At 37.4% G+C, this 24221-nt stretch overlaps 1 protein-coding gene across 2 annotated transcripts in view; it reads left to right on the top strand.

Annotated features, from left to right (window-relative positions):
- Positions 1-24221, top strand: part of ZMYM2 (zinc finger MYM-type containing 2) — a 66179-nt gene that overhangs the window by 30657 nt on the left and 11301 nt on the right. For both annotated transcript variants that reach the window (XM_088522298.1, XM_010217090.2), the window contains 9 exons: positions 156-306; positions 10077-10249; positions 15837-16002; positions 16983-17017; positions 18783-18912; positions 19084-19199; positions 19556-19727; positions 21259-21366; positions 23173-23267. In XM_088522298.1, the coding sequence (XP_088378424.1) occupies positions 156-306; positions 10077-10249; positions 15837-16002; positions 16983-17017; positions 18783-18912; positions 19084-19199; positions 19556-19727; positions 21259-21366; positions 23173-23267 (1146 nt within the window). The remainder of the gene's footprint in view (positions 1-155; positions 307-10076; positions 10250-15836; positions 16003-16982; positions 17018-18782; positions 18913-19083; positions 19200-19555; positions 19728-21258; positions 21367-23172; positions 23268-24221) is intronic.

Here is a 24221-nt window from a genome sequence, read left to right as displayed (position 1 = left end):
ACTAATTTTAGCATTAAGCCATATCCTTACTGTGTTCCTGCATTTCTGTTTATGTTGCATGTTAAAGTTGTGCATTAAAAGCAAACTCTTATTTCAACTTGCTGTACTGTCATCTGTTTAACCCTCTTTGTGATGCTTTGCAATTTTGCATTTAGAACAAAGTGTATCAGTTCTGCAGCAGAGCTTGTTCTGATGACTATAAGAAACTGCACTGCATAGTTACCTACTGTGAATATTGCCAAGAGGAGAAAACGCTACATGAAACGGTGAATTTCTCTGGCATCAAAAGACCATTTTGTAGTGAAGGTAAGTATGTGGTGTGTTTAGTTTTACTCTTTCCTGTGTATGTGGTATTGATCTTTTTGGTTTGCCTGCAGCTGACTTACTGTGTTAGTATGTCATCTTCAGATGTAAGTTACAGACCCGTTCTGATGCCCCTGAGGGTGTGAAGCACGAGTTCTTTTAGTGAATGTACGTGGAATATTTGGGGGTTTTGAGAGGTTTTTTGGCGGAGGGGGGAGCCTCTCTTATAGTCTTCTGAGTGTTTTGCTGCTTACTGCAGGTACAGGAAGACCGAGCAACACTCTTAAGTCTGTATGTGTTGATATGCATACACAAAAAAATATTTTTATAAATCTGCCTTTTTTAATTTATGCAGCAGAATCTATATCTGCACTAACTGAAATGAGGGAATAGCAATCTTTCTGTTTGATTAGACTTTTTAAAATTGGATATGCCAATTATATTAGCATTTGAGCAGTAGCTTGCAGTCTGTAGATACCTGTTGATTACTGTGATTGTAATTTCTCTGACTAGTGATTTTGATTTTCAACATAAAACAAGTTAAAAAGGAAATGTATCAACATAGGACTCTTAAAGTTGCATTAAAGTGTGCAAAGAATTGAGTATTAAAACAAATAAAAATGACAAAATAATCTTAGTAAGAAGCTACACTTCCTGCTTTTGGGGAGCAGTTCTATGACACTGGTATTTAGTCCTGATCTTAGGTATTTACCTATAGGTTTGGATGACCTATCATTTGGGGAATATAGTGAATATTTTTTAGAGTAATTTTAATAATAGCGTTTTCACTATCACTTGATAAACCTTGCTGAAGTTTCCTTGCTTTCAAGTAGAATAAACAGCAAACCTGCCAGTTTTAGTCGTAGAAAAATCCTGTTAATATGGGGAGGTGGCTGTGTGTGACAGGAGGCAGGTTCTCTCCTCCCCCACTCTCTCCATTCCTTGTAACTCTTGGGAATATTTGACTTTTGATGAATGCAATGTGGTGGCTAAGGTTTCTCTGCCATCATTATTTTCTTCCTGTGTTATGGACTGCAAAGTGATAGGGAGGAAAAAAGGACAAAACTCATTGCAATGCTCAATAAACAATTCCACAGAATACATTGAGAGACAGGAGCAACTTCCTTCAATGTGGCGATTGCAGGATACTGAGATGTTGTTGTGAGCACTTTCAACTCCCTTGTTTTAAGAAGCTGAAGATCTCTTTCAAAGCCTGGCAGTGGTCAAAATGAAGTCAGGAAGATTCATAATGCAACCTAGCAGTACTACTTCTGTAGATATATTTCCATATGAAGAGTGTTAGAATGAATTTTTCTACAGATCCCTTGGCATTTGTATTTCCTGTTGGGAAAAAAGATAGGAAGAAATGGAGCTTTTCCCCTGCTAAACAGGGGAAATCCATCTCCTGAAGTCTTAGTGTGGGTCCCAACTTTGCATGTGTTGGTTCGACAGCTTTAGAGATGATCTTTACCAGGAGGAGTACGTGAAATGTTAATGTTAAAACAATGTTTGATGATGAGTATCAGCTTCCTGGTGCCATCTGAACCACTCAATAACAGAGAATGAAAAACACCATAAATAGGATGCAACTTGAGCAAATAGTGCTTTATTGCAGACAATTGCTAGTCACAGCTTAGGTCTAGTTTGTGATGTAAGGAAAGCAATCTGTGTTGCCTAATGGGAAGTAAACTGCTGCTTGGACTGAAGCTTTGTAGAAAGGAGCTATGCCATGTTTTTTCAAGGGAAACCAACGTTTCTTATGCATTGCTGCAGAAATACTGGAATCCAGGAGACTGACTGGCTGCTCTCAGCAGCATTTCAGCCTGATGAGGGGAGGAGAGACCCAGGTCTTTAGGAGGACCCAGAGGGGCTCAGTAGATAAATGTTCCATTCTCAGAGGTGATAGATTTTTTTTCCTCTTTTCTCCAAGCACTGAAATGCCCCTGTTTTTTCCTTGCTGTCATAGCTGTTTTCCAGAAATACCTACTCAACTGTTAGTAAAGTTTAAAAAAAGCAGTTGATGCACCAGATAAACTCGTTGGGTATTGAGACTGAACTTTTTTTGATTTTGGAAAAGTGTCCTTGGAGAATCTGCACCAAAATAGGCTGTTTTGTTGAACATGCGGTTACTCGTCCAGAAGACGATGCTGTACATTAGGTTTAAGAAGGAATACCTGGGGCAGTCACAACTGCTTTCTGGAAGCAGTTGAACTCTCAAGAGAGAACACAGATCAATTTCTGCTGTGTGTAGATATTTAAAAGAAGACTACCAAATAAAAGCAGACAGAAATTAAATAGATGTTTAAATTTCTGCAAAAGTGCTTGTTTGTTTCAAAATCAAGTAGTGGGAAGCATGTGTAAGACCAGCTACAAACACCTTGGCTGCTCATGCCTACTTAGCCAGAATGCTGAAGATGATGCCATTCCTCTGCTCATGTTCTTCAGACTTGAGGGTTTTTCACTTAATCGCTTATATAAATCTTTGCACCCACATTAAAATCTCCAGATTCATCAGTTTTGCAAACCTTATTCCACGTCTGAATGTCTTCCTCAAGGAAATATTTGAAAATGGATGCTGTGGCCTGCTGAAACTTGCCCTGCGATAGGACCTGACTCAAACTGCCCTGTCAGTCACGCTAAAGATGCTTGTTAATGACTTCATGGAGACTCTCTCCCCTCCCTATTTTTGTCCAAACTCAAATGCTACATGGGGGATGAGACACCTGAACTAAATAGTTACAGGAGTTTAATGTCTGAGGCTTTGGAAACTAAAGTGTCCTAGTGTTTTGCCAATAGAGAAGTATTCTAAAGAACCACTGTCTAAATGAAGTAACACGTTGGCAATAAAATAATTGCAAAAGCCAAGGCAAGAAGATCAAAGCCACTTGTGAATTCTTACAGCCGTGTAGTTACAATAGTGACAAGTACATAGACTGGGAAAGCTTTCTTCCTGAAGGTGTCCTCAAGATTTTGAGTGTGTTTTTTTGAGGGGGATGGGGGATGTTCCCTTTATTTTTCTGTTTCTTTTTTTAATGTTTTATCTTCTTTGAGGATCTTGGAAAATAAATCAATTATAGGCAATCCAGCAACAGAACTGTTTTACAGTGAGTATTTTTGTAACTTTTTTTAATCATATACTTGTCTGTCCTGTGTTTCATCTTTTCAATAGAACTAAGCACTAATATTTAAATAACACAGACTTTGTAATAGTCTTATGATTCGAATTGCAGTTACATTGGTTCATGTCTGGCCGCTTTCTGCCTTGTAGAAGGAGAATGTCATTAAACCATAACTCAATGGCATAACTCAATTATCTGACACTTGGAAGTCTCTTTCAAACAGTAAAATAGATAAAGGTCAAGAGTGAAAACAGCAAGAGTGCTGTCATCTTGACAGGACACTAACATCTTTGGGGACTTGGGTGTCTTACAAGTGCAAGATTCTGGAAGTAACCCTAGTGGGAACACAACCTGCTTTGGCAACAAAAACATTGGTTATTGTATAAACTGGAAAAGAGATTTAGAAAATGAAGTGACTTCTCAGATCAAGGCACACTCAATCTAATGTAGTACAGTTGAAGTAGTATAGATTTTAGGCATTTTGTTTCCAGTCTTATGCACAGTGGACTGTTCATTAAAGTATACTGTTAAGTGTTTAGAGCTGATTAATTTTTAGATTTACATAAAAGCATTGTTCAATATATATAAACAAATAAAATAGCTATTCCCTAAAACCCAGTCTTCTGGTTACATTAAGAATCTGGTTTTGAAAATGGTCTGTGACAGGAAAGGCTGCTGGAAGCTTGTTAGAGTTGCTGGCTCTCTCCAGCAGATGGAGAGCTTACACTGAGGAAAAGCTGGTGCCCTAGTCCTGTGCTGCTGGGCTGCTCTTTTCCCTGCTTTGCAACAGAGTTTCTTACAATGTTCTCAAGTTATAGTTGCAGAAAAAGGTGTTCTTTAAAATATGTCGGTTGTATATCACTGTTTTCTGATTTCCTGCACCTCTGACAGTGGCTTATCCTGTTAAAAGAGCTTGGGCTTCCTCTGGAGTCTTCAGCCATCCATGTTAAAAAGTTTGGATTTGCTTCTGACCACTTCCTTTGGCAATATGTAATGAATCCCTCTGCTAAACTCTGGCCTGAAATACCAACTACCCCAGGGTTCTCTTTTGAAGGTTTGTTCAGTGATGCATTGGAAAACTCTAGCAAAGGAAAACAAGAACCAAAGTATGTCTTAAATGCTGTAAAATATATGATCCCCAAAATGCCGTCTCACAGCCAGCAGTGTTACTGTTACTGAAGGATATAATGAATGATCCAACTGGAAAGTATTTCTTTCCCATGGATCAAATTATTAGAAAAGTAGAAGCCAGAGATTTTGAGGCTCTTGAATTATTCAGAGAGAATGTTATATGCTTTGACACCTGCAGGAAAAAAATAATGGATTGGTCTTGTCATCATGTTGATCTATAGCAGCTTTTGTTAAAGAACTTTCCTTGAATGCAGGACAGTTCTTTGGGCTGTGTCATTTTACTAAGTAGTCTAGAACCTACTAGCAAAGATATTGTTATATCTTCGAGCAGATGACTAATCCAAGAAAACTGGCTGTAAACAAGTTCACAGACAGTACCCTGATGAGAAAAATGACTTAACTTTGTAGAGGAGAGCATATTCAAGTCAAAAGAAGGTTGAGAGGAGATCTGATCAACATGTACAAGGACCTTTAATTAGTTTTAGTTTAGTCTGTTTGAAAGAGAAGACAAGACCGAGAGGTGATTTGATCAACGCATTCAAGTACCTGAGGGGTTATTGTAGGGAGGAAGGGGCCAGGCTCTTCTCGGTGGTGGCCAGTGACAGGACAAGAGGTAACGGGTGTAAGTTGAAACACAGGAAGTTCCACCTCCATGTGAGGAAGAACTTCTTTCCTGTAAGTGTGCCAGGGCCCTGGAACAGGCTGCCCAGAGAGGCTGTGGAGTCTCCTTCTCTGGAGATCTTCCAAACCCGCCTGGATGCCACCCTGTGCCACATGCTCTAGGTGTCCCTGCTGGAGCAGGAGGGTTGGACTAGATGATTTCTAGAGGTCCCTTCCAACCTCAACCATTCTGGGATTCTGTGATTCAAGGAAGTCCCTTACGAAATATTTAGCAGACCGTGACTCTGTAGAAGCACCACGTAAAGGTGTTCAGCTGTGCCAAAGGAAGCACAGATCTACGCAGCCCTCACAGAAGAACTGAAGAGGTGTCTTTTCTGGTACTTCTGAAGTGGAAGAGTCTGATAGTGCAGATGCTGTTTCTAGTTAGTGCTTGTTGGATGCATGTCTTTTAGCACTACTTGAAAATGTTAACATACTACCTTGGCTTTTGTTCGTTCTGGCATATCTGCTAGAGATATATTGAGGAGGAGGCTATATGCACATCTTCTATTCTTCTGTAGCGGGAGAACATTGATATTGTTAAAGCGATATAATTTGCATTTTAATTTGAATCCACACTGTGCAAAATCTGAGCTTTTTATTTCATTTGCTAAAGAATATAAAGTGAAACCGCACGCATTGTTGCATTACAACACTCTCATTAGATTAGTCCTCACTAGATTAGTGTGTTTTGGGGTTTTTTTTTTGTTGTTTGTGTGGGTTTTTTTTCAGTTTAGGTTCCAGTGTTCAGTATGGGTTTGAAGAGATTTGAGATAGTTCTTTATCCAAATATAGTATTGGCTATTTAAGATGATACATGATGACAGTTTAAGGTGTTGAGGTTATCAGCACAAGAAAAGAAAGTGTTTGAAGATGTTTCTTATCAGCATGAAAGAATAATCACCTTGAAAAGATGGAAGAATGAGCAGAAACTGAGAAACTGGCTCAGAGAAGGGAGGACAAAGGAAGGAGGTAGTGTCTAAAAGCTTAGAAAGCACCAGGCTAAATTGAAGATGTATACAAGTTGAACTGATTTGGGGTAATAAGTAATGGAAGATTCTTTGGGCAAAGACAAAGAAGGAAGTGGGATACACAGCTTTTGTGTTACAATAGACATGGGGATATATTTTAGTAATAGTCAAAGTAGGAGCCAAAGTTGAACGCGCTTGTGTTGTTAAGGATAGTGATGTTCATTTTGAAGCCAGAGACAAAGTAATGAGAGAAAGGCAGGACTTGTATGGCACATAAAAAGAAAAAAAGTAATCAAGTATGGCCTTTCAGTGGCAAAAACCTAATTACTTACAGGATGGAGTAATTTTGTTTTTTTCAAAGTATTTTTTTAACAAAGATACTGAAGAAACTGATGATCCAGAAGATGTTTCTAGATCAGCATTCCTTTTCACAGTTTCTGGATGTGCAAATGAACTCGCCTTCAGTGAGGCATGCAGGTGGGAGAGGATCAGCTTCTTAGCAACTTTGCGAACCTCATTGTGTAGACGGTGAGGTGGAGCGCAGGTCCTGCCTCGGGTAACTCCATAGGGCTCCAGCTGGCTGCTCCAGGGGCTGCTGAGAAGCCCCTCTGCCCCTGCAAGGTCCCTGTGGTGACCGTTTGAGGAGCTGCTTGTCTGTCATGCTGTCAGCAACCTGTGAGTGCTCCTTCTCTCTCCAACATATGGGCAACACCAGAGGTTGGGGTTAGCTTTGTTTGGAAGACAGATTTTTTTTTAGCCTAGCCTATATTCGTTTATATATTTATATATATATTTAGCAGATACACAGTTGGGTCTTTGTGTCTGGTTCAAACTTCAGGGTGGAGAAGCTTTGAAAATTCTCCCCTACCTTTACTGAGACAGTGGATTCATGGGGTGGTCCTCTCCTAAAAGAATCTTGCTAAGGAGTATAACTTACCACCTGTGTAGGTTGAACCAAATGACCTGCACTGTTTTTTTTTTCTTGCAGATTGCTAGCAGCTTGTCTGTCTTTGAGTCATATTAGTGCTAAAACTTCTATCTGCTCAGTTTGTAGCTTGTGTACCTGGTGCTACCATAGCAGAAAGCCTGAGTAGCCTAGGATTCTAGATGCAGCTTTTGGTTCAAGATGGTGGGTCGTTAGCTGTTGGGCATCAACTGTTTATTCTCATGACCCCAAGACCTCTAGTCTTGGGGCAGCTAGGCTGGCCAAACCTTCAAGGATCTAGTGCTGATATTAAAAAGACCAGGAACCGATGCTCTCTGTGTCACTCTGCAAAAATGTTCTGCCAGGGAAAGGCCACTCTTTGGTCACCGCCACATCCATGAAGCCAGCAGTGATGTGGCTGCTCCGTCGATTCAGGATTTGCATTATCCTGCAAAGACCAGGTTTCTTGAATGAGCTCAGAATCTTTTTTGCCAAAGGTCAGTACCTTTTCCCGTACTTCAAAGAAAGTCTTTCCATTCCAGTAAAAATCATATAACTGTGATAGAAAGGAATAACGTAATACCTGGAGTACCAAGCACTTAATAAGAAGATAGGAAAAAACAAAATGCCTATCTGAAGTGATAGGATCTCAAAGCAGGTAAATGTTCCTTCGTCCAGGTGGATTATGTTATGCATTACAAAGATATAACAAGCATCAGGCAAATATATTTGCGTGATTTTGCTCATGATATTGCAGGAAATATAGGCTTTTCTTTCACTATTAAACTCTTCAAGGATATATCAGTCTTATATCAACATCTGAACTTTTGTAAGGATAGGTTTTCTATCCTCTATAGAGGCCTCTTTCAGCAGTGAGTCCTTCAGTCAGTGGCCTAAAATAACATGCTTTTCAGGCATTTACTCATGGGGAGAATTCTGTATTTTAATCTATTTTTGTCTCTCCCTACTTAATTTTCACTGTTCATTTTTTTTCCACGAGTCACTGAAATATGGGAGATACTCAAATGAAGCATGGAAAAAACTCTTGTCTAATTAATTTTGTGTATAACAGCAGTATCCTCGGTCTTTCCCTAGTGTAATAGCTGAGGAAATTTAGCTACGGTGCACTTGTTTTGTAAAGAGCTGAGCATGGCTCATGGGATCAGCAGTAGGGTTCTTCTAATCTGTGGTCTTAGAAGTTTGGTACCGCACTGAGTGTCTCTTCTGAGGCAAAGCCGAAGAGGAGGATACATTGTGGTGCTGAGCCATTTCTGGAGGGGTGAAGAGGTGGAAAGAGTCTGCCCCATACAATAACGAGAGGTGTGACTAGCAGAAAAAATATTGGTAAGAAATCTTCAGTGTCTAAACCCATACTTCTAAGTAGCAGTCACTTTGCATGCTGGCATCTTCAGGATTATTATTTTCTTTATACCAGCACACTTAACATCCCAAGTAGCTGCCCTGTAAAGATGATTGCTTGACTTCAGCACCGCCTGTTTGGTGCATCATTAATTTCTTTATTCTGATGCCAAAGAAACAGAGAAGAGGATTTATAACTTAAAGAAAAAGTTTAAAAGACTGTCGATACCCCCAGCATCTTATTTACACTATATCCTGTGTACATCGTGTCTTGACACTTCTAACAAATTTAATCCATTAGCAAAGTGTGTAGCCTTAAAGTCAAAAATCCTCAATAACTTTCTGCTATTGGAAGATTTTGCCTGCTGCAGCTTCTATTTGTGTTGTGCTGTTAGTGATTTTATAATTAGTGTCTCGGTTTTACAACAGCCTGAGGCTGGAATGGAGGTTATTGAATACCTTATCATATGGTATTTCTATACTCTCTATGCCAGAGAAAGTGCAGAGGATGTTACCTGTTGAGTCTCATAACTTGCAGCATGTACCTGTTTGCCTCAGCAGAGCAGGCACTTCGGATTTGGGTTCTGCTCTTGATACTACCATTGATTTATTGAAATATGCTTGGAAAACAGCTGCAGTGTGTTGGATTAGAGGCCTGTCTAAGTATTATCCAATCCCTCCAACGGTTAATCTAGGCAGTTACTTCATTTTCTTGTACTGTTATTTTCTTTTCTATAAAACGAGAGTAATTATAGTGATGTATGTTATATCATTTAGACATCAGCTAATGAATAGGCAGCAGATTTGAGGTAATTTAAATATATTACAATCTCAAAATACCCTATGTAATAAGTACAGTATTTACCCATTAATGCATTAGAATGTCCTTTCTAATCTACTTGAGGGAGGACCAGATTATAGAGTACATCTGTCATTGTGAGAACCTTGAAATTATGACTGCATAGCTAATGCGAAAAGATAAACTAACAACACTAAAAAATGAAGTATCTATGTACACAGGTTGCATGCACATTCATATGTAAAGCCCTGTCATTGCATAATCATGCTCAGGATTGATCATTACTCATTTTAGTTACGATTTGTGAGCAGCTTTTTAGTTCTTGGATTATCTTGTCTTTATTGGTGCTCTTAAATGAGTTGTATAAGTGGTTTGTTGTGAAAGTTGCAATAGCAGCAAATTGTTCCTTGCTTGGGACTGTTTTGGTGGATAGTGTTGCCTAGTTTACACCTCCTGCTTTTCACTGTTCGTAGCATTCTGAGGATATCCAACTGAGTAATGTAATTCTAAGGCAATGCTTTTGTAGGAAAACAAATCATGTAATTTTTTAGATGATTTAATGAAGTACTTGATAAGCCGAGATCCGAGCATAGTGTTTTGAGAGAGATATAAACACCACATGCAACCCTTGAGTTGTCCAGGAAAGGTATTCGGGTAAAAATGTCTTGAAATACAGTGTATAATGCAACCTGAATTTGTCCCCAGTTGTTAGCTGTTGTTTGTTCATTGAATTTTCAGTATTTAATTCTTAACTGTGATATCTCTCTGTAAAAATTACTTTGTTCCTAATGTTTAAAATCTGTTTCCAGGCTGCAAGCTGCTATATAAACAAGACTTTGCAAGACGGTTAGGACTGAGATGTGTTACTTGTAATTACTGCTCACAGCTGTGCAAAAAGGGAGCAACTAAGGAACTTGATGGTGTAGTGAGAGATTTCTGCAGTGAAGAGTGCTGTAAAAAATTTCAGGACTGGTACTACAAGGCAAGTAACTCAGAATTTTTGACAAGAGCTCCAAAGTTAAAAAAGACAAAAATGCACATGTGAGGATATCTCAAGGACTGTGCAGCAAATATCGCTTACTTCAGCACAGCATTTGCTACACTATAAGCAAATGTATTAATTTCTTCATTTGAGTTTTCCTAGAACTTAGAGCAGCATTTCTACCATCTGATTTATTAATTTATTTGGCAAGGAAGTCTTGATTTACAGCAAAACAAGAAACTACTATGTATTTGTTGTATTACAATTCTGATTTTTTTTCCTAAATTAATACCATTTTTTCCCCATCAAAATTATTTGAAGTGCATTCATAATGTTGAGAACATTATTACAACTGGATAATGCTATTAGTTGACTGACGACAGATAAGGTTAGCAGAGTGGTATTTTTTCCCCCTTGTTCCTGTTTTTGCCTCCTTTTTTGCCTCTTCTCACAGTTTGAACTACAGAGGCTTTGGTTTTTCAGTATTTCCCACTGGAAAGAACACCAAAGGGAAAAGCAAGACCAGATGGATTTCTAATAAAACTAAAAGTCAAATATGATGGCTTCTGTTTCTAAATCTCTGGAATTTTAACTACCTTGTGAAGCACAATCAGCAAAGAGTTCACGTTATGAGTTTTTGTTTTATTTCATTTTTTGAAAGAAATAAAGGTGAAATTGGACTGGGGCTAACCTGCGATTAGTGCCATGAATAAAATATTTGGCCTTTGATGTGAACGTCCTGGAACAGTACGTTGATAATACCAAAACAAGAACTACACTTGTGGATGCAAATACAAAAAAAAAAAAAAAAAGAAAAGAAAATGCAAAATTCACCACCTAATCAAAACTTTAAACACAGACAGCCTGGAAGGCAGTAAAAAGCTTGAAATATTAGAGGGCTAGATGCAAGTCCTGTAATTCAAGATGATCTACCTACCATAAGAGAACTGAATATGAAGACACATTTGATATTTTGGAATGGCAGGTTCCAGAAGTTTTACAGACAAATATTGTGAAGTCTTCATTTTGATTAATGTGTGTAGGGACCTCTTAGAAATTTCTGAATGAAAACTGCTGAAGACCGGAATGTATTTTTTCTGTCTCATACGAAAACAGGGTGACAAAACTTGGCTGCAAATTCTTAAACATACTAAAGTGTTACTAGGTACAACAATATTTAATTGATATGCCTTAAAGCTTGGAGTATGAGAAAATTTATTTCTGCATAAAAAGTGCCTTCTGATAGAGAACCTAATAAAGCTTTGGGTGGTTCAGTAAAATCTTGGTGATTCAGCAAAGAATACGGCTTTGGGAGGTCATGTACCAAACTGGCTTCATATACCTAGACTTCCGTGGAAGTTTGGACTCTGACTCAGGTTTGGAAAACACTTGAAAACTTCAGACTATCCCACTCATCTTCTGGGATGAGGGAATAATTTCAATTGGCCTATTAAGTCTGCTTAAGAAAAGCCATTATTACTGTAGTGCAGGAATCTTAGACATGATGCTGTGAAAAGGCAATTTAATCTAAGCAGACTTACTGATAACTAGTTGAGTTTTAATACTTTTGCTGATACTAGGTTTTAGATGTTCTTTGTTTTTGATCCTTATGCTTGCCAGTAAAACTAGTGTAAAGTTATGTTGTTGGATTGTTAATTGTCATTTTTTTCAAATACTTAAAGCCTTTTCCTAATTTAGCTGTGGTTACAAAGGTTTGGGATTTATTACATGGAGAAGACATGTAATAGGTTTGGGGAAATTGTGTATTTTGCCAAAATTGTTTTTCTTTCCATCCTCGCTGATAACTCCCCCTCTCCCCCATAAAAGTCACCTCAAGTATCTTGGCTTTGGTACTGCCTTTTTAGTTAACACTTTTCTTTAACCATAAATAGATAATGATCAAAATATAGAGAGGCAGAGTAGATACCCCTCTCTCAATTTGTACTTTGTTTGCTGTTTTGTCTGTTAGCTTCTTAAGAGAATAGTTTCGTATGTATGAGCTTGGTCTCATTTACGCAATATTTCATGTTATACTGGAGTTTCAATAAATGTATACATGAAGAGAAATAAGTAGTAATAACCCAGTAATGTTTTAACACCAGCATTGTGTTCATTAAACAAGTGTTTGTCTCCGTCTTCTTTGTCTACTTTTTTTTTTGTGGACGCATTTTTCCTGTTTAGTATTATCTGGACAAACAATGTATTTTTGAGAGGGCTTCCCTGAAGGCCAAAATTCTCTACTCAAAATCAGGGAAAGACAGCAATGATAGACTTCTGTCAGACTTAGCTAAAGGTTCTCATGAGGGATTGAAATGTAAAATGTTCAGATGACAGCTAAAGTTGGCAGTTGGTGTCAAATTTTGAGGCAATTTGTGCAGTATGGTATCCAGTTAGTCCTCAGAGACTTTAAATATTTTGGTGTATAGAGACTAGCTTACTAAGTTATCAGAGCTCCTCCTATAAACTGTAGTTACAGGCCATGGTTCAGATGTCATATTGAAATTTCTCAGACATTTTTCATATTGACATTTGGTTGATTTTGATAATTTGACATTATTTATACTAGAAATATATCTTGAAAATACCTTTAAAAAGAGTGTACAGTCCTGAGGTAACAGTACAGAGCTCTTTTTTACTTTAAATTCACATTGTTGACCACTGTTGGAAATACCACAGCTGAAGTGCACGTGGAAGATGATTCAAGTCTCCAGGGGATTATTGGTTGGAGTAAACGTGTGGCGACAACAACGTGTGCGGCAAGGGTCAAATCTCTGCAGCTAAGAGTGAGCAGCAGGTGGGAAACTACAGTCAGAGGCATTAAAAAATTGTGGTGGATGATGAGCTGCAGGTAACAATGATTGTCAACCATGGCAAAATCTGAGACAGTGGAGCTGACACTAATCTGAATGGTGAAGCAAGACAACCAAAGTTAATAAAATAAACAGCCCGATAAAGCCAAAATAATGCGATTCCAAATCATAGGAGAACACTGGGACCACGTGTGTAGAGGACTGAGAATGTATATAAGAAGCCTCACACCTGATTTTTTTTTTTAAACCAAGCCGAGAAGAAAGATGGTTTGGGACAACATCAGTGGTTTATACATATAAGATGGACACTAGCAAATTGAACATGCTGGTGCCAGACCTGTGTAATGAATGTGCAAATGGAGCACACAGAGTATAGATGGACTTTTTTGAAAGACAGTGGTACAGCAGATGAGCAGGTGGGAATTTTGGAGATTCTATTAATGCTAGTATGCTAAATAAGAACAAAGGGAAATGAGAAAGAGGATATAAACAAGAAATTGCAAATTCACACTTTTAACCTCAGTTATATTGTGTAAGGGAGAGGATGAGTGGGGAGGAAGAAACTTCAGTGCATGGAAGGATATCTGACACTGATTGCAAGGATGATTATGGAAATACTAGGATTAAAGAACAGTAAATATAGAAATGAAAACTGAAGCATCCTTATAGGGGAATCTAGGGATAGAGCTGAAGCTACTGCTAATGGGTAGTGATTCATCAAGTAGAAGAAAACCAAAGCTTTGTCACATATATGTCTTAGTGTAGCAGCCTTGGAGAAACATTTAATCAAAGGTTCAAATGAAAGAGTAGATCCAGGAGAGAGAGGGAAAAAAAGCAGTATCAGGTAGTCTGTAACTGCTGCATTTTACAAGATTTAGCACCCTTTTCTTTGAAGGAGGGAGAAAATTGAACCACTGGAGCCTGTGATAGTCAAGCTGTCTGCAGCAATTCAGAGTAGGTAGGCTCTTCTACACACAAGTCACCTTTCATTCTCAATGCGTCATGCTAGGTGAAATAGAAAACTTGTTTTGAAGAGAGCAAGAGAGCTACAGATACAGATTTTGGATTTAAACTGTCGTTTCAGCCTTTTTGTTGGCTCTGGAAGAAGCATTTGCAGTGAAGGTGTGAATTCACAGTTTCACTGAACTGACAAATTGGGGCTATTTTGGCAACAGTCCTCACTTTTCTTCTTCTCCACTCACTTCCAAGAATACCCCTTGCTCTCTTGCCCTGCCGCAAACACTAACGCTGTGCAGCAAGTTACGGACCAGCTTCAGCTAAAGCCAACCGGGCAGAATTCACTAAAAGGAAGGAAGGATGGGGGGCATGCAGCCCTGGAAGGTCTCAGAGCCTGTTTACCACGCAGGAGCCTGAGTGCTGATACCTGCATGTAGCCAAGAGGTGGAGCCTGCACTTGGTGTGAGGTGATCCTGTGGTTGCAGCCTGCCTCGCACGCAGAGGGGCCAAAACATTTTCATTTAACAGAAAATGCTTTATTATTTTTTTTAAGTTGGAGCATAATGTTAATTTCAATTTATTTATATAGTCATCTTAAGTGCTTGAAAGTTGTGCCTGCGAGCTGAATTTGCTATGTTGCCAAAGAATGATGCCAGGCTGCTGAAGGACCTCAAGCTGCTCAAGTATGGAGGAGGAGCTCAGCACTTGATTGCTGTTTTTGCTTGAACTAACTGGCCTGATGGAGGGTTTTTCGGGGGTGTTGTGAGAACTACAGTTAAACTGTTTTTTCAGCCATCAGAGCCTTGTATGTACCTGTAATATTGCATATAGTTTTACACGTTCATGTGTTATGTCGCATTCTATCATAATTTTCCTCTTGGCTGTGTCTTTACTTACTTCGGATTCCATAAGCATCCATAAACTTTTTATTTTTGCTTCTTATTTTTAAAGAGGAGTTTGGGAGGGTGATTGCAAGCAAATATCAAGAGGAAGAACAGTGCAAAGAGTGTTTTTTTGCTGAAGATCTGAAACTGGGGCTACCGGTGTTGAGATAATATGCAGCAGGACTGGTTGAATCAGTGAAACTCTGTTAATGAAGCCTCTTGAAATTTCCGTGTAGTATGTTGGAAGATACATTATTCAGTGTATAGCCAGAGACAGGGAACAGTAAGATTCTGAGTTTTAGATCTGTGTTAACTAAATATTGTGAAATCCTGTTGAGAAACAAGGAAACCTATTTGTGATGCTTATGTATCGGCAGAGAAGATTTGAAGAACTAACTGAATAATTGGAGCCTAAAATTGCTGTGAAGCTATAGTCGCTGAATAGAAAAGTTATTTGCATTAAAGAGCTCTGATGTGGAGATGTGGTTGTGAGTTAAAAAACACCCAAAAACAAATTTAGGGGGAGGAGGGGGAGCCCTGCTTGTCCTGGCTTCAACAGAGTCATTAAGGAGTTCCTTTCTGCTCTTGTTTTGCAGATTTTTTTCAGTAGAATTAACTAAAATTGTTGCATAAAAATCCTGTTCTTTTGCTGAATGTGCAGAGATGAGCAATTTTAAGGACTTAGTGAGGTAAAGCTTATTGGTTCTGTCTCCCCACTGTCCCCCAGCAAATAGCTGAAAGTGAAGTGCTGAATGTGTCTGTGTATGAGTGTTACCACACTCATACCGATGGTATAAACATCATAGAGCCTATGTGAGTGAAGCTGATTTGTTTAGCTGTAATGATTTTCAGTGCTTGTAAAAACAAACTTTTAATTTTTAAAAATCCTTTTCTCAAAGATTTATTTAAAATGTCAAAATTTTTCTTTGCATTAAGGCTGCGCGATGCGACTGTTGCAAGTCTCAAGGAAGTCTCAAAGAGAAAGTGCAGTGGCGTGGAGAAATGAAACACTTCTGCGATCAGCACTGCTTGCTGCGGTTCTACTGTCAACAAAACGAACCAAATCTGGCAACACAAAAAGGACCTGAGAACTTACAGTATGGTATGTGCTGCTTTAGGCTTGCTAAATAGCAAGTGAATACATTTTAAAAGCTGCTTGAATCATTTGTTGTAATAAACTTGTTTCAGTCAGGGACTGCACTCCTTCCCTCCCCTCACCCCTTTTTTAACCATTCAGTTATTATTTGTTGTGATAGCTATCATTGTTTACCATTCGAAGTATCATTTATTCAGGTATATGGTGTTGTGTTTTCGTCTTAGCTTCTTACTTTATTGCCCTTTTTAGAGATGAAGCTCTGTCAGATAATCAAATGCTTTTGTAATCCCTTTTTGAAGCAAATCTTTTTAATTCAAGGGTAATTTTAGTGTCATGCCTTCATAGGGACAGAAAACGTTGCCTCTGTCATTGTGCTTCTGTTTGGCATTGCTTGCTCTGTGGAAGGGTTTCTTTTCCACATGTGTGTTGGTCCCAGAGAACAGAGGGATGCACTGGGAATTAAAAGGAAACAAAGCAATGTGCTAAATGAAAATGGAAATGCAAGTATCTAGATAATAGCAGTGCATTGCTTTTTGCTGTGTTGGGAATAGGTAGCCTATACATTTTCTGATTGGGCAGAATGCTCATTTATGTGTGTTTTTAGTGATCAGAATGGCATGTCAGCACAGAAAGTGAAAATAAATCTGTTTTTTAGTTCATGTAATTAAATCAACACAGTTTCTTTGTATGAATACCTTTATATATAGACAATTTAGCATTTAGTTTCCCCAAACAGGTTATATTCACATCTGGGTATGGCCTTGATTTAGCTTTTGGGGATTGTGTAAGGTTCGATGCCTGCGGAGTGACATGCCTGTGAATGAGAAATGTCACTTTTCACCTGAATGATACTGCAATAGAGTAGTGATCAGTGCTGCCAATTTAACATTAGTTTGACATTGTCTGAGTTGCTTATCAAAAATTGCTTTGATTATGGAAAAGAGAAACATCTAATTTTCTAAAAAAGGTTCTTCTTACATTTTTAGATCAGGGCTGTCAAACCACCCGAACAAAAATAACGGTAAGTATATGTAATACATAATGTAATTAGAAGCATATAAAATATGACATCCTGGCAGCTTAAAGGTGTGCTGTTAAAAAGTAATACTTGTGAATGATAAAAATATTAATCTGAATTTATGGTATTATTAAATCTTTATTGCATCAATGCTTCAAATTAACTTTTTAAAATGTCTGTATTTTGTCTTTTCAAATGTCTTCTGGGAAAACAGATCAGCAGCCACATATTTTATTTCTGTAGTGCATGAAAGTATTGCTTAATTACTAATCTACAAAGTCCGTTTATCCTTTTTATGCATTTAGACTGATACGGTGTATTTATTGAATATAGAAAGAGAAGATAATTCGTTGAGTTATTAAGCATTTAAAAAAATGTATTTCAGCTTTGAAAGACCAAAAGTTAGACTTCAGATCTTAAATTATTAGTCCCAAGGGTAGTGTAATAGGTGCTGCAAGTCCCATTGACTTCACTGCAAGTGACAGCAGTGAAGCATAACATTTTGCAGCACAGAGGTCTGTGAGGGTGGAGATCAGCAGCCTTGAGTTACTTGTTTTTTGTCAGCTTGTTGTAAATGCAGTTATCAGTAGTAATAATTTATTCCTTTATCATACTGTATTTTATCTAAAAGTTAATTTTCTTAAGTTTGTCACATGGAAGACATGAAAAATGCCTATTTTTCAAAGACAAGTGTGATTGGCTCCCTTTTCAAATGAAAATATCTTTAGGCATTTCTAAGAAATTTTAGATTTAAATGGAAGTATATTGGTGATAGGTTAAAAATATATTAATGAACAACACAGGAAGTAAGATTGCTTGAGAGACTGGAGATACCAAACAAGATGAGCCTGCATGTTAGAAACATATAGTGTTTTGTGTTTGGTGTTTATAGCTTCTAAGGATGTTAATTCTATTCACTGTGATTTAAAGGTCATAGAAAAAAACAATCTGTGATGCATTTTTTACTTATATTTTATAAAGTGTACTGCCTGACAGATGAAGTCCTCTACTGCTCTTACTAGTTAACTTACTTTTGTATTTAAGATGGTGTATGAGGCCAGTTTTATCACATATGACCAAATACAGGAAAGTCTCTTTTCTTAAATCATGCTTTTAAAATAGGTGTTAGGGGACAAAATATGTTTGGAATGGGCATTTCTTACCTGTTAGTTGTAGACTGCACTTTAAGTGTTACTGAGCAATGTTAAGTGCTCCATGTGTGCTGGTGTAGCCAGCAGGGGGAGCTGAGAGTCCATACTTGGCGTATCGTGAAGAATTAATTTTTTAGAAACAATGTTTTATTTAGAATATTAAAATAAAAAATGGGAGTTCTGGATTATGGCATCCCTTCTACAAAGTTCAGTTTGGGGCCAAATTTTTGTAGTTTTTCTGTATACAATGAAAATCTTAAAAATTAAAACTACCTAAATTGCACTTGCAAGTAAGCAAGAATGCAAAAAAAAGAAGGTGTCTTGAGTATAAGCTAAAATCTGAGGCAAATATTTTGCCCAGACTGAGTCCAGTGCCCATACTGAGATCAGTGCTGGCTCAGACTAAGCAAAATACGTTACATTCCTGGCAGTGGTAGCTCATTACTAGAACTGCAAAGCAGGTTGCAACTAAAACATAACGATGCTGCTGTATTCTGTGAGCTTTCTCTTCAAGATCTCATGCTTGAAGAGGAAGTATCAACTGATAAATAAAATTGAAAGTTTGAGTTGAAATCAGTTGTGGTGCAACAAGTTCTTTTTTATTTGCCTGTCCATAGGGCTCAGCACCACCACCTTCTCCAACACCTAATAGAGAAATGAAGAACAAGGCAGTTCTTTGCAAGCCTTTGACAATGACAAAAGCCACCTACTGTAAACCTCATATGCAGACAAAATCTTGTCAGACAGGTAACAACTAAATTGCACTTGCACCACTGCTTGTTTTTCTTTGCTGACTGCTCTTTTAACAGTTAACTGTCTTGTAACGCATTGCAAACATGATTTTTTTTCCCTAAATCACAGGTGTAAAATATGTATAAGTATCTGGCCATGTTTGCCTTTTTCTTTTTCTGTTAATAGAAGACGATTGGAAAAAAGAGTATGTCCCAGTGCCTATTCCTGTTCCTGTTTATGTTCCGGTGCCTATGAACATGTATAGTCAAAATGTTCCTGTTCCTACAACAGTTCCTGTTCCTGTAAGTCAGACTTCAGCTTTATTTTTAAACTGCAGTCCAGTCACATGCATGCAAGGGACCACTTCGTATTGTTGACTGTTCTCATTCTGGTACTTCAATGTCAGATTGAGGTGTAAAACTCAGGAGCTCTTTTCAGTCTTATTCTGACTCACTAAATTTTGTTATACTTCTGTTGTTTTTCCTTTTTCCCCTTCTGTTCTGAACCACCTTTTTTTTTAACCTGTCTGCATTTTTTTTTGTTAGTCTAGGCTTAGATGACATGCTTTGATGTATAGCTGGTGTTTCTGTGTTGATGCATTGTTGCAGTGATGTTTTTTTTCCCCTTTTCTAACCAGCTATTCCTCCTGTCTACACAGGTGCCAGTTCCAGTGTTTTTGCCCACTACTCTGGATAGCAGTGAGAAAATCCTTGCAGCAATAGAAGAGCTGAGAGGAAAAGTGCCCTCAAATCCTTTGGAAGCTGAGCTATTGACCTTGTCAGGAATGGTACCTGAAGACAGTGGAAAAACAGAGTCTTCTGATGTGACCAGTGAGTTTGTCTTTGACTCTGGAGTATTGGGGGTATATGTGGGGTATGCGGTATAAAGAGAATGGTTATTATGAGATTAAATAAAAATATTCTTCTCTTACAGTGCTATTAGTGTACTGAGTTCTTGTATTATCTTGAAATCTTAATTATTTAAGTATTTTCTAGACCCACATGCCCTTTATTTGGTCCAGCTGCATGACTGATGCCAAACAGTCATTCAAGATTATACTCAGGGTTTCTTCTCAGTGTCACTCAAGCCAAAACCAAGACAGTTTTCTTGCCTGAAAAGTTTAAATCAAAACACTGAGGAAAATGATTGCCACAGCTCTTCGTACTGTTTTGATCACAACTTCATCTGAACAAGATGGGATGTGACAGGAGCCTATTCTCTTTATATTAAAGCTTTATTAGGCACATTTTACATTCTCTACGGGGAAGTAAGGGCTGTTAAATTCAGAGAAACATCCTTTTCACGAGTGGAAATATGGTCAACAAAATCATGTGAGCTAATAATGCTTTGGCCGTTGTCTGAAGATCCCTCCTTACAAGTATTATGTCTTCGAAAACAATGAGGCGTCAACTGATATGTCATTGTGATGGTGAAAAGGCTTGTCATTCCACCAGCCTTCCTAAAAGGAGAGAACTCTCTCTGGGGACAGCTTTACTGATGAAGATCAGAAATCTTGAATATCGTGTAGTGATATCTTTCCAGTCCACATACTTCTTTATTTCCCAATTCTGTCTGTCAAAATATTCAAGTGCCTTCTGTATCTTCCCAGCAGAATTTGCTTTCTTTCAAAACTAAGATTTTAAGATTTTTCCATGGTGAAGGTCAAGCTTTATTTAAACTCTTTCAACTGATGTCTAAGATTGATGTTGAAAAATGTATGACTTGGGCTTGGCATACAGGAGGCCAACAGTGATTTAAAAATTGTTGTGCCCTCAAAATGTATTGTTCCCCAAATTGTCACCATTCCCCACAAAAGCTGGGCATTTCTGGCAACACAGAATGGTTGTCATGTGCAGTTCCTTGCACTCTTTCGATAAGTACAGCTAGCTGAAGGAGCACATGTATGGGATCAAAGCTCAGTCTTTTGCAGAGTACTGATTTTGGAGAACTCTACCTTTGCCAGAAGTTGAAAAAAAAAGCCAAGTTTCTTTTTTTCTTGACTTACCTTATTTAGTTTTATAGGATCTTTTTCACAGAGAACAGAATCATGTAGAAAAATAGATAAATGGCTACATTTTCAACTAATTTATATTTTGTGATTGATTAATAGGATCCCAATCCCTGAGTATTTGATTTTCTACACATGTTTTGCTGAGATTCTTATCTAAATGAAGAAGGGCAGATAGACTAAGTTTTTTTGTTGTTTGAAAGAAATTAGAGAAGTAAATCTGAGATGAAAAGAACATCAAAATCTCAGATGGTGATGGGCAGACCAGGCAGCTTTAGAACCACTGGATATCTGCCCTATTCTGACTTGTCCACACATTAATAAAAATGATTTTTTTTCAAATCTACTTACAGGTGCGGTAGTTGAATCAAATCTGCTAAACTCAGAAAGAGAGGCACAGACAAGCTTGCCTGATGTTCCATATGAACCAGACCTTGATATCGAGATAGACTTTCCAAGAGGTATTTATTCCATCTTTTTAATAAATACTGTGAATATTGTGGTAGTCCTTGTACTTTTTTAAATCATCCTTTCAAGTGAGCTTAATTTGATGGCAAGTTCTGTTTGTCTTAGATAAACCTTGGCCAAGACTGCAGGACTGGGGATTTCTGAAGGAGTTTCTCCATCTTTCATAATAGATCTTTCTAAATAGAGTACTTTAAAAAGAGAAAGGAGGAATTAACCTCAGATAAATGAACTAGGCTGCATCATTTGTTTCGGAGGTGGATTTAGGAAAGGTATTTTGAAGGCTGATAGACACAGATAGTGTGCATCACTGAAAACAGTAATATCACATAGATATTTGCATGGGAAGTGAAATGGTGATTTAGAGCAGGAATGACAAAAGAGTAATTTCCTACAGGTTTTTAGAAAGTAACAAACTCATAGATGCTGCTCTTCACTTGTGTTGTCTTAAGTTTTTTTATTAATGTCCATGTATGTACTTGAAAAAGGTAATGTTATCTCAATCAGCAGGAAAATCACGATTTTGAGATCTTTGATGAATGAAAGTCCGAAATGCAGGCAGACATTTTTATTTCAGGTACCATGTCCTAGGAAATTCAGATAGGAAAGACCTCCTGACTATTGAATTCCCCTGGATAACTCTCCCATCTGCTCTAGAAAGTCTTCTTTTGTCTTGTGCCATAGATGCGGCTACCTAAACTAGGCTTCTTTGTTTATAGTGTGTCTAATTTGAAGATCAAGTCTAACAATTAGGAAGAAGGATTGATGTTAATCTGCGGCAGTTAGTAAGATGCATATTAAGTTCTTTAACCCTCTTTTTAAGGGAGGTTTTGTATGCGAGGAAGAAGAAATATGAAGAAAAAAATATTCAGCGCCATGAACAGTAGAAGTTTAAACAAATACTAATTATGTTGAGTTTCTGAGATTAGATTCTTTGAGACAGTACGAGAAGGACTGAGGCAGATCGTTAAATCTTTTTGTGTGCTTTTTTATCTATATTGATTTTCCTTCTTGTAATGCTAGATTTGGTAATGACTTGAATGGTCAAATCAGGCTGATTATCAGAAGACCATTCAGCTTTGACTGAAGTTATTGCTTGATAATTAAATGAGAGATGAACCTAGTTCAATAAAGTTGCAACCTGCAGCATTAAATCTATTCATATGTCTTGTCATCTCATTCTGTTGAATTGACTTCACTTTAGGTAAAGTCCTTCCTTCCTGAAAAGTTAAACAAATAGTATTTTGAGATATTCCCATATGTCTTTTTATTTACATTACTGTAACATCTGTCATAAGCAAAGCCTCCACCACTTATTTAAATATAATCTAAAAACAGTTTCTATGAGGAAGCTTATATACTGCATCTTAATTTTTAACTGAGTGTAATGCGTTGTATAGAATAAAACACAGAAATAGAAATGGCAGAAATAAATGAACAAAGTGTCTGTGTAAATTACTATTTTTCCCACTGATAATTGCTCGTTCTCACCATAACGGACACTTCTAAATACCCAAGATTTCATGGCATGAAAATACCCAAATGGCATGAAAAATATGGAAGGGTCCATAGTGAGAAATGCTGCCTTGGTGACTTGGAAAAAGTATTTGAAAATGGTCATTACTACATGCTTTATAATTTATTTAGAAATAAGCATCTTGGTATTCCTATTCAAGAATAGGAATAAGTTTATTTCCTTCCATTGAAATCCAGTCCATATATCATATCATGTATATGCTTCTGTAGACTACTTGTGTCATCCAAACGGTGCTTAAAAATATTTTCTGTTAATATATTTTCAGCAACTGAGGAGCTTGACACAGAAAATGAGTTTTTATTGCCTCCTGTTTTTGGAGAAGAATATGAAGAACAGCCAAGACCACGGTCCAAAAAGAAGGTAATTGTATCATAGTATTAAAAAAAATCTCACAAAATGTAAGTGATCAAAAACATGTCAGAGATTTTTCAGTTCTTGGACTGATCTAAAATGTTATTAAATCCCTATCTTTTTTTTGCTGTAGAGTTATATACTAATTCAAGTAGTAAAATATTTCAGTCATGTCTATTACAGATAACTGGTAGACTTAATAGCTTATCTCCTAAATTCTGATCCTGTTTTTGCTGTAAATGACTCGTAGTAGTAGAAGTATGGATGTAATGTACTGATGTTTCATCCTCTTTGTTACATATCTACTCAATAATGCTTCTCTACCGTCTACTTTGAATAAAATGCTATGGGTTTAATTTGATGGCAAAATGAAGGAATGACTTTGCCTTGACGTTTAATGAGAACTAAAGCATCTGCTGTATAAAACAGTTTAAAGACTTTTTATTTGCTTGTAACTTTACTAGATTTTATTTTCAGTCTAAAATCTTAAACAGTGTAAGTAATTTAGCTATGTCCTTTTATTTAAAATGAAACTAACAGGAAAGAGACTTTCTGGCGTCTGGCACGAAGATGAAATGATTTTGTTGCAAGAAGCTATCACAGTCTTTAAAAACACAACAACCTACTTCTAATGAAACTTATTAAAAATAAATGTGTCTTTCTAGTTTTAAATTTGGAGTCTAAACTCTCTGATACTGTGCCTTAACTGTAGCGAGCATGAAGGTTGACCTTCTGACATAAATTTATGGCATCTCTAACTTCCTGTGCATTAACAAAATGAAATCCTAAAGATATACTGAATTCTTTAATGCCTTCATGTGCCTGTTGCTTAATCTGAAATAACCAGTGGAGCAACTCCATTATCAAAAGTCGTATTTTGTCTGTTTTAGAAGCCAGTTTGAAAGTTGGCTTGGAAATGTTAGTTGGCTTCAGTAAATACAGTTCTTAGAAATATGTTCAAAG

Source organism: Tinamus guttatus, unplaced genomic scaffold (genome assembly GCF_059628265.1).
Source record: "Tinamus guttatus ecotype Peru unplaced genomic scaffold, ASM5962826v1 Tinamus_guttatus_pri_ptg000150l, whole genome shotgun sequence".
NCBI classification, from domain to species: Eukaryota; Metazoa; Chordata; class Aves; order Tinamiformes; family Tinamidae; genus Tinamus; species Tinamus guttatus.
This window is presented reverse-complemented; position numbering and strand designations above follow the sequence as displayed.